Genomic DNA, 16,097 nt, shown 5'->3' with positions numbered 1-16,097 from the left:
CTGCGGACTGCACTGGTTGCCGATTGGTTTCCGGACACAATTCAAAGTGTTGGTAATGACCTACAAAGCCCTACATGGCATCGGACGAGATTACTTATGGGACTGCCTTCTGCCGCATAAATCCCAGTGGTCGCTTAGGTCCTACAGAGCTGGCCTTCTCCAGGTCCCATCAACCAAACAATGTCATTTGGCGGTGCCTAGGGGAAGAGTCTTCTCTGTGTGGGGCCCGGCCCTCTGGAATCAGCACCGCCCAAAGATTCGTACTGCCTCCACCCTCCTCACCTTCCGCAAGAGTCTTAAGACTCACCTGTTGCCAGGCCTGGAGCAATTAGATCTTGCCCCCCCTGCCCAATAAATGTGATGCATGGTGTGATTGAAATTGTCTGATTGAGTAATTGAGGGTTTTTAGCTGTAGTTTTTTAATGTATTATATTTGTTTTGTATGCTTTGTTTCTATACTTATTCTGTGAGCCGCCCCAAGTTTTCGGAGAAGGGCGGCATACAAAAAATAAAATAATAAAATAATAATAATAATAATTTTTAAAAGTTAAAAAAAGGTTTAAAAATTCCCAGTAAGGACAAGTTGGACTGTGGAAGCAACAATGACGAAGCGTCATGAATAGTGGCCACAGACTTAGAGATCCAGCAGTCAGGAAGGCTGGACGTCTGGGCTCAGCTGACCTCTAGGGCTCCACAGGGCTCAGCATTCACTGGGTTGGCCAAGAGGGCGGAAAAGAAGCCAGGGAGGCAAGTGGGGCTCTGCTGTCTTCCCACAGCCATCTCCCCCGCAAGACCTGAGCTACCTTGGGGGGCAGGGAAGGCGAGGGCTGCTCTCTGAAGGGGAACCAAAGGGGAACTCCAGTGGGGGGGGGGGGTGTTTCCCTGGGAACCTCAAGGGATCCAGCTCCCCTCACTGGAGACATTCTTTCATTTCAGGCCCAGCTGGGTGGGAGGGTGGAGGGGAGCAGAGGAGAGGGGACAGACGGAGGGAGGGAGGGAGGAAGCTGGTGGGCAACATTTGACTTACCAAGTAGCTCTACAGAGGAATGTGGGAAGGGAGGAAAAAAAAGAGGAGAAAGACAAGAATGTGTGAAAGGAGGCAGGTACACAAAAGATCCCCAACCCCTGCCCAACCCCCTTGCAGAACACACACTCCCCCCCCCCCCGGAAGGCACCCCTCCCATTCCTGGAGCCTGCCCCTCCCCCTCTCAGCGCTTAGCTTTTCCATCACATCTGGAGGGGACAGGAGATCCCCCTGGGCAGAGAATCGGCCCGGAAGGCCGGAGGGCCTTGCAGGGGAAGCCACTTCAGGCCCCAGACAATCGTCCAAGGAAGGCTCCTCCCCCACCCCCACCCCACCTTTGCAGGAAGGACCAGGTGCAGAACCTTCTGGAAACATTCTGCTCCTTCCCACCTGAGTCCAGGGGAAGAAGCCAAGGGACAGGAACAGGGAGGAAGGAAAGACAGCGGCCGGGGAGGAGGAAGGAAGGCGGATTGCAGGTGTTATCCCCAACCCCACTTTCCCCATCAGGCCTTCCCGCTTTCAAGTCAACTGCAGCTGGAATCTCCTAGCGGGAGGCAAGTTCCAAGGGAGGCTGCCCTGGTCCTGCCCCTGCAGGTCCTCTCATCTGTGGGGAGGCCAAAGGGCTTCCCCCCTTCCCTGGCTCAATGCCGCCCCATCTCCCTTCCCCTCCCTCGGACCCTCACCTTTGCGGGCCTTCTTCTGAAGCTTCAGGGTGTCCGAAGACTTCTTCTTGATCTCGTGGCGGGCTCGCTTGTACTCTGCAAGGAGAGGCAGGAGAGGGTCCACTGGGAATAGGACCAGACTACCTCCGAGACCGCCTTCTGCTGCACGAATCCCAGCGTCCAGTGAGGTCCCACAGAGTTGGTCTCCTTAGGGTCCCGTTGACCAAACAATTGTTGTTTGGTGGGGCCTAGGGGAAGAGCCTTCTCTGTGGGGGCCCCTGCCCTCTGGAATCAGCTCCCCCTGGAGATTCCCACTGCCCCCACCTCCTCGCCTTCCCAAAGTTTAAAAACTCATCTTTACCACCAGGCCTGGGGTCATGTGATCTTTTCCCCCGACCAACAAATGTTTTTCTTGTATGATTGTCGCATGAATGGTATTGATACTTTTTAATTAGAATTTTAAGATTGTTTTAATTTATTTATTTATTTATTTATTTATTTATTATTTAGATTTGTATGCCGCCCCTCTCCGCGGACTCGTATTATTAATGTATTAATGTATTATTAATTGTATTATTACTGTTTTCTGTACATGCTGTGATTCGCCCCCGAGTCTTCGGAGAGGGGCAGCATACAAATCCAATTAAATCTAAATCTCTGCCCTCTGCCCCCCCTCCGAGGCCATTGAGGGGGTCTTCACCCCCCAGCCAAAGGCTCCCCCCCAGGGCAGAAGGAAGCCCCAGGGGCCACAACCGCCTCCTGTTTCCAGCCATCGTGGGTGCCCGCGCACCTTGCCAGCCTCCCTTCCCGTGTGGGCCCAGCCCCTTCCTCCGTGGGGCCGCTCTACCTTTCGTGTGGTCCTTGTCGAGCTGGTTGGCCGTCTTCTTCCAGTCCTCGATCCTCTCCTGCAAGGGGTTGATGAGGCTCTCCATGAGGGCACTGCAGCAGCAGGGAGAGGGAGAGGTGAGAGGCGGCTTCCTCCAACCCTTCCCTCCAACCCAACCCTTCAGCCCAGGGGGGGGGGCATGAAGCCTCCATCTAGCCAAAGCCACCTCCCTCTTTTTTTTACCCTACACAAAGTAGGCCTAGAAATGGGCTGTCTCTCTCCTGCCCAGGCTGTGTGTGTGAGAGAGGAAGGGGGGGGGGGGGAGAAACGCTTCCTTGCCAAGTGACGTCTTCTGGAACCCCGCAGGCCCTCCACCCAGACACACACACCCTCAGTGGAAGAGGCTCCGCTGGGCACGAGGCCTTCTGGGTGCAGCTCCAAAGGGGAGGCTCCCGAATGGGCCCAGCAAAGGCCTCCTGGAGCCATTTATGGCCCTGGTGGCCGCAGAGGAAAAACATCCATTGCCAGTGGGGCTACTGGGCGGCCCAATGGGTCTCCCCAACTGCCCAGGTTGCAGGGTCTACAGGGGCCCCTGCATACCAGGAAAATGCCCAGGACTGCCCTCGACAGGGGAAGGCGGGACGGAGGGGGTGGGTGGGAGGGGAACCGGCCACAGAGCAGAGGGAGCCAGACTAGGCAGCTGTCACAGAAGGCACTCCTTCACACACACACAAGCACACACACACACACACTCACAAAGTCCACAGCTCCCTCTGCTGTCTCAGGGCCTGGAAGGGCAACTGAGCTGCACAAGGGCTGCACTTACTTGGTGAAGTGCCTCAGCTTGGTCTCGATGCTGCGGTGGCGCATGCACATGCGGGTCAAGGCCGAGCCAATGTCCCTCGTGGCTCCTAGAGAGAAGAGGGGCTCCATAGAGGTTAGCTGGCAAAGGCCCGGAGCAGGCGGTCTCTCCTGCAGCCCTTCCTCCTGGGGGGAAGCGGAAGAGGCGGAGGTGGACCTGCCCAGCCGCCTGCGGCCTCCTGGGGGGCCTGGTCCAAAGGGCTCCAGGCGAGGCTGGCCGGAGACCCTCGGGGGCATCTCCCAGAACGCCCAGGGCCTCCATCGGGTCAGCATCGCCATGTTCTCTGGCAAAGCTGGGCTCCTAAGGTAGGACGGTGACGCATGCTCGCCCCCATGGCTCTGAGTGCTGGTGGAGTCCAGTGCAATTCTGCTACTGCACCTGGGCAGGGAGCGATATTGCACATGGAGACACAGGGGCGCCCATGGCCCAGGTGCAGTAGCATAGTTGCGTTGGACTCCGCCAGCACTCAGAGCCACGGGGGCGAGCACACGTCACCGCCCACCTTAGCTGTTAGTATGTCTTGGTGCAGCTAGGCTGCGAGACGTTCGACATACGCAGAGCAGAGTTTAAGGTAAGAGTGTGGATGGGTGATACAGCCAGTAACGACATAGACTTAGTATGCTAAACAAGTACGGTATTATTTACATATATACATATTTACAAGCACAAAGCAGAAATAAACAACAAACCGCAGCACGAAGCAGAATATACTCCCCCCACAAGGTAAAGGCAAAGAGTGAATGAGCTCTCCAGCATCATCATAGGGAGATCGTGCTGGCGCCCTCTTATGGTGAACCAGCCAAAGTCCCTAAAGGTATATTGCATCTATAAAGGTACAAACTGCAAGTGGTAGTTTACATACATGGCAACCCCAAAATACTGGTGAGTATCATGTACTAACATTAGCAGCCCACCTCTGCCTCTGGCAGTGGGCACAATGGAGCGGACGCCATCTTACCTTCAAGGATTTTTTGTTTTCTGATCAATTCCACCACCCGATCCTACCCAACCTTACCTGGTCAATGCTATAACCCACCCACCCTTGGTTCTCTCCACCCTCCTCGGGAAAATAGCCAGCTGGAAGTCCTCTCCTTTAAATTGTTTTTAAAAAAATCTTAATTTAAATATACAGTGAACCCTCGATCATCGCGAGGGTTCCGTTCCAGGACCCCAAGCGATGATCGATTTTTCGCGAAGTAGCGGTGCGGAAGTAAAAACACCATCTGCGCATGTGCAGATGGTGTTTTTACTTCCACCGCCGCCCGCAGCGCGTTGCTGGGGAGCGCGCGCGCGTTGCTGGGGCTGCTCCCCAGCTGGGGAGCGGATCTGGGGTTTCCCCAAGCGCGCGCGCGTTGCTGGGGCCGCTTCCCAGCTGGGGAGCGGATCTGGGGTTTCCCCCAGCGCGCGCGCGTTGCTGGGGCCGCTTCCCAGCTGGGGAGCGGAGCCGGGGTTTCCCCAAGCGCGCGCGCGTTGCTGGGGCTGCTCCCCAGCTGGGGAGCGGATCTGGGGTTTCCCCAAGCGCGCGCGCGTTGCTGGGGCCGCTTCCCAGCTGGGGAGCGGCCCCAGCAACGCGCGCGCGCTTGGAGAAACCCCGGCTCCGCTCCCCAGCTGGGGAGCGGCCCCAGCAACACGCGCGCGCTTGGGGAAGCCCCAGCTCCGCTCCCCAGCTGGGCAGCGGAGCTGGGGTGTCCCCGCGCGTGCCGCCCGCCCGCCCACGCCGTTGCTCGCGCCGCCGCTGGGGTCTTACGGGGCAAGAGGGGAAAGACCCAGGGAAGCCGCCCAGCTTCCCAGCTGGGGAACTCCACCATCTACGCACACATGCGCAGATGGTGGAGTTTACTTCCGGGTTTAAAACTCGCGAAATAGCCCTTTCGCGATGCTTGAGGACGCGAAACTCGAGGGTTCACTGTATAATACAAACATAAAAACTTAATTGGACAGTATGTGATATACTTGTTTCACAATTCTTATTGTGCTCAATCTCTATTGCTGTAACTTTAATTATACTTAATTATACTATATAAATACAAACATTGATATTTATTTATTTTATTTATTTATTGGATTTGTATGCCGCCCCTCTCCGGAGACTCGGGGCGGCTAACAACAGTAATAAAACAATGTACAATAATAATCCAATAAATACTAAAAATGATTTAAAAACCCATTAATATAAAAAAACCAAACAGACATACAGACATACTATACATGAAATTGTAAAGGCCTAGGGGGAAAGTGTATCTCAATTCCCCCATGCCTGGCGGCAGAGATGGGTTTTAAGTAGCTTATGAAAGGCAAGGAGGGTGGGGGCAATTCTACTCTCTGGGGGGAGTTGGTTCCAGAGGGTCGGGGCCACCACAGAGAAGGCTCTTCCCCTGGGTCCCGCCAAGCGGCATTGTTTAGTTGATGGAACCCGGAGAACACCCACTCTGTGGGACCTAACCGGTTGCTGGGATTCGTGCAGCAGAAGGCGGTCCCTGAGGTAGCCTGGTCCGGTGCCATGAAGGGCTTTATAGGTCATAACCAACACTTTGAATTGTGACCGGAAACTGATCGGCAATCAATGCAGACTGCGGAGTGTTGGTGTAACATGGGCATATTTGGGAAAGCCCATGATTGCTCTCGCAGCTGCATTCTGCACGATCTGAAGTTATTTATGAATCCTGCATTGAGCAAGGGGTTGGACCCCATGACCCTGGACGTCCCTTCCAACTCTGATTCTATTTCCTTACACGCCCCCTCCCCCTTCTAACCGTCTGTTCTGTGAAGTCCCCTCCTTGTCATGCCACAAGGAGGCCCCGGGGCCAGGAAGACCGAAGTGGGAGTGAGGCCCCCTTCCCTGTGGCCGGATCCTAGCTCAGATTTTCCTGGCGGAGACCCCCTTCTGGGCTGCCCCAAAGCCCAGCAGAGTCCCACCCGCTGTGCAACCCACTCATCCCCTGGCTCCACCCCTGGCCTGAGCTCCCATCACCCCCACCCTCCCTCCCTCCCCACAGAAGCCAGAGCCTCGCTGGGCTGCCCCCCCCCCCACAATGAGGGGGAAAAAGAGGCAAAGGAGGGAAGGGCTGAACCCCCTCCATCACTTGGGCACAGGTGGAGCACATGTTCTGGGACGCAGATGGCCTGTTCAGAGCCTGAGACTCAGAAAGGGCTGGAAAACCCTTCATGCTCTTTGCACTTCTGAGAGAATCCGCTAAGAAAAAAACGGAAAAAGACTCTGAGGTAAATATGGCTCTAAAGCCCCCGCTTGCCCACTTTTTGTCAACCTACTATTCAATAAATCTGCTGAAAGAAACTCGCCGGGGTCCCAACTGGCTTCACCTCATGGAGGCCAACCCCTCCTTCCGCCACCAGGGCTTCTATGGACACCTCAGGGGCCTTGTCAGGACTCCCTCTGGCTTTGGGCCTGGACTAGACGATCCGCACAGCCCTCGGCCTCAGGTTTCATGAATTCCTCCACCGGAAGCTTCACCCCCTTAGAATCTCCTCACCTGCCCCGACCCTCAAGAGCTCCTCATGTACAAGAGGGGGGGACAGGGGGCTGAGGGAGAACTGGAGTTGGAGAGGTCAAGGCTTCACTCTGCAGGCACTTTCTCTCCATCTGCAGACTCTGGAGGATTTCGGAGGCTCCCCTCCTCCCCATAACAGATCCAAGGGGCATCCGGGAAGGGCGTCTCTGGGCTTCCCCTAGAGAGACTTCCCACGAGCGCCCACCTTCCCTCATGTGACCCAACGTGGCCGGCTCTCTCCCTGCTTTCTGAAGGGAGGAGTTCAAGATGGAAGAAACACAACGGTGCCCACCTACCCTGTACAGAGGTTTTGTGCTTCTTTGGGCCTTTGGGGATGTCAAGGTCCCCTTCCCCAGAAGTGCCGCCAGGCCCTTTGAAGGGGCTTCCTTTCCCCCCCACCCCTCCTTCCCCCTCTCCCAAAGGCCACTCTGTGGCGGCCCCGGCCCTCTGGAATCAGCTCCCTCCGGAGATTTGCACTGCCCCCACCCTCCTCGCCTTTCGCAATACCCTTAAAACCCAGGCTTGGGGCAGCTAGACCATGCCCCCTTCATCTCTGACCGTTAAATGATATGTGTGGATGTGATTGAGTAGACTGACTGCTTTTTAACATAATGGGATTTTAGCTTACTGTTTTAACTATTAGATTTTTATTCATATTGTTTCGTATTGCATGTTGTGAGCCACTCCTGGTCCTCGGAGAGGGGCGGCATACAAGTCTAATTTTTATTTTTTTTTAAATAAATTTTATTGATTTTTATAAAATAGTTACATAAAACAAACATATAACAGTGCACAGTGCGTGTGCCCGTCACCTAACAAACAAGACACCCCCCTTCACCACCACCACCCATACAAGAGGATTCAAAGATTTGGATTTGTTTATCTATAATTCCTTGGCTCTATCTTGCATTGAATATTACTAAAAGAGTGATTGCAGTTTATTTTTCACATTTACATCACAGATTCTACTCAACATATAATCTTTCACCTTATTCCATCGTACCATCAGCTTCTCCAATTTGTTCTCATCAAAATTGTTTAATCTTATTTCCATAATTTCAAAGTGTATGTGGTCCACCCTGTACCAGTACCAATTTTGTAATGTCCATTTTGTGGAATCTTTCCAACCCAATACCACTACCGCTTGAGCACTTTCCAATGCTGCAGATTTTATTTCCTTGAATTCTCCTAGTTTTCTTTGTTTAATTAAAATCGCTATTTCTTTTGTAATTGTCCAGTTAATATTTAACATTTTGTTAATTTCGTTCTGTACTTCATTCCAGAATGTCTGAATTTCTGCACACTCCCAGAACATATGCATAAAGATTCCCTTTTTTTGGCAACCATGCCAACAATTACCCTTCTCTTTCCCCTGGAAGTGTGCAAGTTGTGCTGGTGTATAGTACCATTTATGTAAAATTTTCCTTCTCATCTCTTTAACTCTCGTATTTTTGATCTTATATATATTTTCTACTATTTCTTTCATTTCACTTTCATCTACAGTGATCCCCCGTTTATTGCGTCCCCAACCATTGCGAACAGGGTACTTCGCGATTTTTCAACCCGGAAGTCAAAATACCATCTACGCATGCGTGCCCGTTTTTTCTATGGGCACGCATGCGTAGATGGCAACCGGGAGATCAGCTGCTGGGCGGCTTCCCCGGGTCTTCCCCCTCTTGCTGGCGTCAGCGAGGAGTTTCCCCACCGCCCACGCAAACTCCTCGCTGCCGCCCGCCCTTCGCCCGCCCACGCCGTTCATTCTCGCCGCTTTCGAGCTGAGTCCTGAAGCGAATTCGCTCCCGGACTCAGCTCGAAAGCGCCGAGAGTCAGCGTGGACAAGCCGTTCGTTGGCGCTGGCTATCGGCGCTTTTGAGCTGAGTCCGGAAGCGAATTCGCTCCCGGACTCAGCTCGAAAGCGCCGAGAGTCAGCGTGGACAAGCCGTTCGTTGGCGCTGGCTATCGGCGCTTTTGAGCTGAGTCCGGAAGCGAATTCGCTCCCGGACTCAGCTCGAAAGCGCCGAGAGCCAGCGCCCCCCGGACCCCCAACCCGGGTTTGGGGGGCTGCTAGGAAGCCCCCCATGCCGGCGGCAAACAGCCGCGCCGCCCCCAATCTTCGGCTCCTCGCTAGCGCTGTGGGAGTAAAAACACCATCTGCACATGCGCAGATGGTGTTTTTACTTCCGCAGCGCTACTTCGCGAAAACCCGCTCGTTGCGGGGGGTCCTGGAACGGAACCCTCGCAACGAGCGGGGGATCACTGTATTTGTAAATCATTTTGCCAGCATCTTGTCAAACTTTTTGTTACTTCCTCTTCCACCTGCAGTAACATTCTATATATATTACCGGCTTGTGCTTTACTCTCATTAATCTTTTCTCTTATTATTTTTTCTAAACAATTTTCTTCTCGTAAAAAAGCTTCTTTATTCTCACTTTTATTTAAATATGTGGTTATTGCATTAATCTGCAGCCATTTCTGTTGACCAATCCACCATTCCAATCGAGTTCTGCTAACTCTTCCATCCTTCTCATATAGTTGTTCAATTCTCGTTATCCCTTTGCTATTTAATACTTTAATAATTCTGCTTAAGTTAACATCATCCCCTGTATTCAATACGTATAACGTTGATAGCTTAGAATTCCTAGTTCCACATTTTCTCTGCCACTTAGACCATATTTCTAAACATGCTTTGAGAGGGTCGATTAAATTACTGATTTCTATTCTACTCCAATTTTTAAATAATAGAAACATAGAAACATAGAAGACTGACGGCAGAAAAAGACCTCATGGTCCATCTAGTCTGCCCTTATACTATTTCCTGTATTTTATCTTACAATGGATATATGTTTATCCCATAACTCTTTATTATTTATATTATTAATTTCCTTTTCTAAATTTACTCATTTCTTTTCCCCCCATAACTGTAATTCCATTAGTCTTTCTATTTGAAATGCTTCTCTATATAGTACTAAGCACGGGCTCCCCCACCCCCCCTTTCTCTTGTGCAAACTGCCATTGTTTTCTTATTCTAGGCTTTTTGTTTCTTTCAATCCAAAAGTTTAATTTACTATCCCATTCTCTCAGTTTTGCCCCAGGGAAGGTACCCGGTAGAACCTGAAATAAATACATCATTTTTGGTATTATCATCATTTTAAGTGCCTTAATCATGGCAATTCTTCCCAACTTTTTCCCTTTCCAATTTTTTATCTGCTTCTGAATTTTTTTCCATATTAAATTATAGTTGGCCGTCACAATTTTTATCGGATTCTTAAACAACCAAATTCCTAGATATGTCATTTTTTTTACAACCTAATTTCAATCCTGATATTTTTTGTATCTCAATTTGCTCTTTAGGGCCAGTGTTTAAACAAATTATCTCAGATTTCTCTATATTAACCATAAGTCCCGATTGGTCTTTAAATTCCTGGAGCAATATAATTATTCTTTTCATCATTTCGATTGGGGTTTCAGACATCACTATAGCATCATCTGCAAACAAATTTAATTTCAATTCGAATTTTCCTATTTGATAACCTCTCCATTCCTTATCATTTCTAATTTTATTTGCTAAAGTCTCAATTGCCAGTGCAAATAACATTGGGGATAGTGGACAACCCTGCTTAGTTCCATTCTGAATTTTAATCGTTTCTGTTCTGTTACCATTTACTCTAATATGGGCTATATTGTCCTTATAAATTGTTTCTATAGTTCTACAGAATGAATCTCCCATATTTAAATCTTTACATAATTGAAATAGGTAATCATGATTAACTTTATCAAAGGCTTTATACACATCTAACTTTAATATACTTAATTTTCCTTTGGTATTGGTAACATGGTGCATAACATTGACCACGTTTCTAATTGGTTCATAAATCTTTCTTCCTTTAACAAATCCATATTGGTCTTCTCCAATTACTTTTGGTAAAATATTCTCCACCCTGTTTGCCAATATTTTCATAAATATTTTATAATCCTGATTTAATAAGCTGATAGGGCGATAAGAACTTGGATCCATTAAATCACGATCCGGCTTTGGGATAGTTATAATTTCTGAGATTTTCCACGTCTGTGGAGTGGCATACAAGTCTAATTATTATTAATAATGATAATTGTGCCAGATTGTGGGAGTGGGCCTCAGGCAGCCTCAGGGGAGAGCACCACTGAAAAGGGAGGGGGGCAGTCATTCACTCCCCCTGGGGAAGAGGGCTTTGCTGGGCCTGTGTCCAGGTTTGCAGGGTGGTTGCCAGGGGGAGAGGCATTCCTGGAATCAGGCTCGGCTGGGGGGTAGGGTCAGCCGAGGGGCTTCCCCCCCTTTTGCATCCTTACCTCTGGTGTTGGTGGCCATGTCTGCCACTCTCTGGAAGGCCTCCAGGAAAGCCACCGCAGCCAGCATGGTGGACCTAAGAGGGAAGGAAGGAAGGAAAGAAAGAAAGAGAGGGGGCTCAGGTTGAGAGGGGGCCGACCCTCTGCTTCTACTCTTCTTTTTAATTTTTTTAAAAATGATTTTTACATTGAAAACATTGATTCAGACTTGTATACACATAACATAAGAGATATATACAAACATTGGAAAAAAAATAAGAAAACCAACTTCTAGACCTTTTCTTTTAACAGTAAACTATACTGTTATATTCCAATCAGTTAAACTGTATTCCTTTTACAGTTCTTAACTTTCAATCTATTTCCTTATTAATATCAATATTTCAAAATCTACTATATACATAATGCAATAAAAAAATTATTTTTTATCTACTTACTAAAAGGAATTATTGGGACATTTTTAATAAATTATTTGGATTTTCCTCCCCTTTTGAATGGATATATGTTATGATCCCTGTAACAGTTAGATAAAATTTAAGATTTAGTCATTATGATTGGGAATTCTGGTTTCATTCTTTTATTTTTTTGAAAGGGTGATTACAATAAAAGTAATGGTACAAAATATATATGAAATTGATATTAAGGATATATCGAGGAGATTGAAGCATGACGGCCTAAATGATCAGATGTAATAAGAAAAGAAGCAGCTAAAGGAAACTGTATTAGTTAATAGCTTTGTAAATGCATATAAGAAATTTGAATAATTGTTTTTTATCCAGACGTGATTGGTGTGGAGAAAAATAAAAAACTTTTTCCTGAAAAAAGAAAAGACAGGCCAGCCTCAGGACCAGGGAAGCCAGAGAAACCCGGGCAAAAGGGGCCTGAAAATTCCTGGAGTCCAGAACAGGGAAATAACCTATGGAAGAGGCCCAGGCAGACCCCCCCCCCCTGCCCAATCCTCTGGGGTAGAAGAAGGAAAAGACTTAAAGTGAAATTCTTACAGCCAACCTCAATGAAGTGGGACTTAGACTACCTGCCGAGTTGATTTCCTGGTGGGGCTCTTTCCTCTAGCTAACCCAAACACCCACCCAACTACCCTCAGCCACTCTCTCCCTGGGAAGGAGGAGTCAAATGTGCCCCCTGGAAAGACTCTCGACATAAAACATGTGCAGAACTCCAGCAAGGCACAAACTGAGGCCACACACAATCTGGTCACAAATGGGGGGGGGGGGGAAGGAGAGAGCTCTCCTTCTGAGCCTTGCAGGGGTCAGTCAAGAGTGCAGTACAGTGTTCCCTCGCTTTTCGCGGGGGATGCGTTCCGAGACTGCCCGCGAAAGTCGAATTTCCGCGAAGTAGAGATGCGGAAGTAAATACACTATTTTTGGCTATGAACAGTATCACAATCCTTCCTTTAACCCTTTAAACCCCTAAATTGCAATTTTCCATTCCCTTAGCAACCATTCAGATTATTACTCACCATATTTATTTATTAAAGTTTATTAAAAAAAATATTTATTAAAGGCAGATGAAAGTTTGGCGATGACATATGACGTCATTGGGTGGGAAAAACCGTGGTATAGGGAAAAAACCCGCAAAGTATTTTTTAATTAATAATTTTGAAAAACCGTGGTATAGACTTTCCGCGAAGTTCGAACCCGCGAAAATCGAGGGAACACTGTACTGCAAGCAACTTCTGCCAGTCACCGGCTGCCAGCAGTTTGGCAGATCGAATCTCAGGAGCTCAAGGTTGACTCAGCCTTCAGTCCTTCCGGGAGGCCCTCTGGAGGCGGGAAACGGCCTGTTTCCCAACTTCTGGTGGGCCCAATAGACTCATGCTTCATTCTCCCCAGGCCCCAAAGGCTTCCCTGAAGGATCAAAATGCCCTCCCAGAGCCTCTGTGTGAGCCAAAAATCAGCTGGCCGGCACACCCATGCATGTTGGAGCTGAGCTAGGGCAATGGCTCGCGTGCCGTAGATTCACCATCACTGCTCTAGGCTGCACTCCTTCCACCCGCTTCTTTTTTTGGCTGTGCAAGGACACAAGGGTGGAGGCAGTGTTCGGAGGGACCCATAACCCCAAAGATGCTTTAAAGCTCTGAGGAGAGACTCTGCTTCTTTTCCCCCACTAACATACTTCACAAAGTATCTTTTTTGAAAGCCACGCAGGGCCTTAGCAGGCAGGCTCCTGGTTTTCCTGTTCCTTTCTTAGACATAAAAGTAGTCAAACGCACGTTGCTGATTTTGAGGGGAGGTTTGTTACAAGCTCCCCCTTAAAATTCTCTGCCAAGCTGCAGGCCCCAGTCGGCTTTGTCCACTTTTCTGTTTCCTGGAAACCGGCTACTTTATATTCTTCCCCACAACAGGCTCCACAGAGAAGCCCTCGCCGAACGGCTCTTGGGATGCATCCCTTGTATGCCCCCCCCCTTCCTGTGGGACCCCCCTCCCCAGAACACACATACAGCTCTCATTTCTTCTCTCCCCGCTCACGGCCAAAGCCCGCTAACTGATGCAGCACGGAAGGCAACCTGGGGACATTCCCTTATGCCGTAACCTTGGACTAAAATGACAGCCTGCCAAAAGCAGCCATTGCTGACACTTCAGAGATCTGAACCTCCTCAGAAAAATGCAGAGGTTGATTTTTAAGGCATCGTTTGTTCAGTTTTCTTGCTGCCTATCTTGTCAGGGAGCTACTCCAGGAGGCTAACAATAGTAAAAGAGGGAAAAGGAGCAAGAGCAAGGTGTAAACGGAAGTGAAATAACAGCTACCATGTTGGAAGGTATTAAAAAGTAGCTCAGTAGTAATTTTAGCGCCAGGCTAGGCCAGGCCGAGCCAGACTGAAGTATTGAACAACGTGAAGGGAGACCTCCCGGCCACCAGCAGGCGCTGTTCTTCCTCTGGCCACTTTCTAGCCTTGGGCTTTTTTAAAAAAAAAAAAACATTTCTCCACAATTTTAATTTATATATTTATCCATTCCATTGTTATACCGCCCTTCTCCTTAGACTCAGGGCAGCTTAAAACATGTTAGCAATAGCACGTTTTAACAGAGCCAATAACATATATTTTTATTCAATCAATCAAAAATCAGTGTCCTTTTTGCACCTATTTTTAACTCCTGTTCATCCGTCTGTTTTCCTTCATTCCGTCACAGTCCCCTCCTTCTACTTTCTTACTCCTTCTTTTCTCCTTCCACTCCTTCTCTTCTCCCTTCACTTTTCTACTTTCTCCTAGTTTCCCCTTCCCTCCCTGAGTGCTTCTTATCCTAATTCATCTCCTATTTAACAGACTGATAATATTTTCATTAGGTATTTAAGTGGTGCCTCTTCTAAAATCATCATTTTTATATCTTTTCTGTGTATATAACTGTTTACTCTGGGTACTGGTTTATGTTACTAACCTAATGCTGCCTCTTCCTAACCTAGTTTTATCTCCTAGATCTACCACCAATAAAACTTCCCCAAATTAACCACTATAGCTTAACTTTCCAAAATATTTATTATCTCTCATGCCTCTTAATTCTAAGCCATATTGCACACCCACCTCATTTAATATCTTTACTCATTGTTCACTTTTTTCCTAATTCTAACATTTCTAAATGTCTTGAATTCCTAACTTCTTTTTCTCTCTTATATCTCCCTTCTCACTTTTCTTAATAAAATTTTTGTCTTTTTAAACTCATTCTCTATATTTAAGCCAATAGTCCCTGAAGTGCTTTACAGCAAGGTGCTGGGTCCCTCTGTCCAAAATGGGCTGGCTGAGCAGATGGTCGGTGCACCCCAGCCCGCTGTTTGTGTGGCCAGCTCCCCTCCCCACCCCAAGTCCCCAACCACAGCCATCAAGGTTTGAGACTGATGCTTTACATCCCTCTCTGCCCCCAACAATCTGGGTCTTCACTGTACTGACCTCCAGCAGGTCCCCAGATCTTAAAGCAGTGAATCCTAATGCACCCTGAGTTTTCCTCTGGCATTCTTACAAATGCACTCAGAGACTATAAGTGGCTAAGTGTGATTGGACACACAAAGAATTGGTCTCACTGTACATACAAACAACTCCTATAGATCATAAGATACAAACTACAGCGCGATAAACGAGAAGGCACCAATAGGAGGAGGTCATAGGAAAGATGAATCTTTAGAAAGCTGAGCTCCCAGCCACTGGGCCCTCCGTTCATCCGGACATGTTAGCTGCTGCCATGTCTTCCGCCGGCCACCAGATTCAAAATGCCACTGGCCTCCATCACTCTACTAAACAAATAATTCCCTCAACACTGTCAGACTTTTTACTAAGTCTGGACTTCTATTTCTACTAGTTTTTCTCATCATTCCTATCATCCTTTTCCTCCCACTTAGGACTGTAGGACTGTAACTTGTTGTTTGTATCCTAAGATTTTTATTGATATTGTTTCTTCATTGCTTATTTGACCCCATGACAATCATTAAGTGTTGTACCTCATGATTCTTGACAAATGTATCTTTTTCTTTTATGTACGTTGAGAGCATATGCACCAAGACAAATTCCTTGCGTGTCCAATCACACTTGGCCAATAAAGAATTCTATTCTGTTCCGTTCTGTTCTATTCTAACAGGCAGTTTTTACTTCGATGGCCTAGAACAGTGATGGCGAACCTATGGCACGGGTGCCACAGGTGGCATGCAGAGCCATATCTGCTGGCACGCAAGCTGTTGCCCTAGCTCAGCTCCAACATGCATGTATGTGTTGGCCAGCTGATTTTTGGCTCGCATAGAGGCTCTGGGAGGGTGTTTTTGGCTTCCAAAGAGCCTCCGGGAGGATGGGAGAGGGCATTTTTACCCTCCTCTGGCTCCAGAGAAGCCTTTGGAGCCTGGGGAGGGTGAAACACAAGCCTACTGGGCCCACCAAAATTTGGGAAACAGTCCG

The 16,097-nt window shown here is 48.5% G+C and overlaps 1 protein-coding gene across 2 annotated transcripts in view; it reads right to left on the bottom strand.

Moving 5' to 3' along the window:
- The window catches only part of MTSS2 (MTSS I-BAR domain containing 2), a 46,058-nt gene that overhangs the window by 17,467 nt on the left and 12,494 nt on the right, over positions 1-16,097 (bottom strand). For both annotated transcript variants that reach the window (XM_070760567.1, XM_070760568.1), the window contains exons 3-6: positions 11,210-11,283; positions 3,339-3,423; positions 2,534-2,625; positions 1,708-1,782 (exon numbers count right to left, since the gene is read on the bottom strand). In XM_070760567.1, the coding sequence (XP_070616668.1) occupies positions 1,708-1,782; positions 2,534-2,625; positions 3,339-3,423; positions 11,210-11,283 (326 nt within the window). The remainder of the gene's footprint in view (positions 1-1,707; positions 1,783-2,533; positions 2,626-3,338; positions 3,424-11,209; positions 11,284-16,097) is intronic.

The sequence above is a fragment of the Erythrolamprus reginae genome, chromosome 9, assembly GCF_031021105.1.
Source record: "Erythrolamprus reginae isolate rEryReg1 chromosome 9, rEryReg1.hap1, whole genome shotgun sequence".
Taxonomy (NCBI): Eukaryota; Metazoa; Chordata; class Lepidosauria; order Squamata; family Dipsadidae; genus Erythrolamprus; species Erythrolamprus reginae.
The sequence above is the reverse complement of the archived record's forward strand: the minus strand, read 5'-3'. Positions and strand labels throughout refer to the sequence as shown.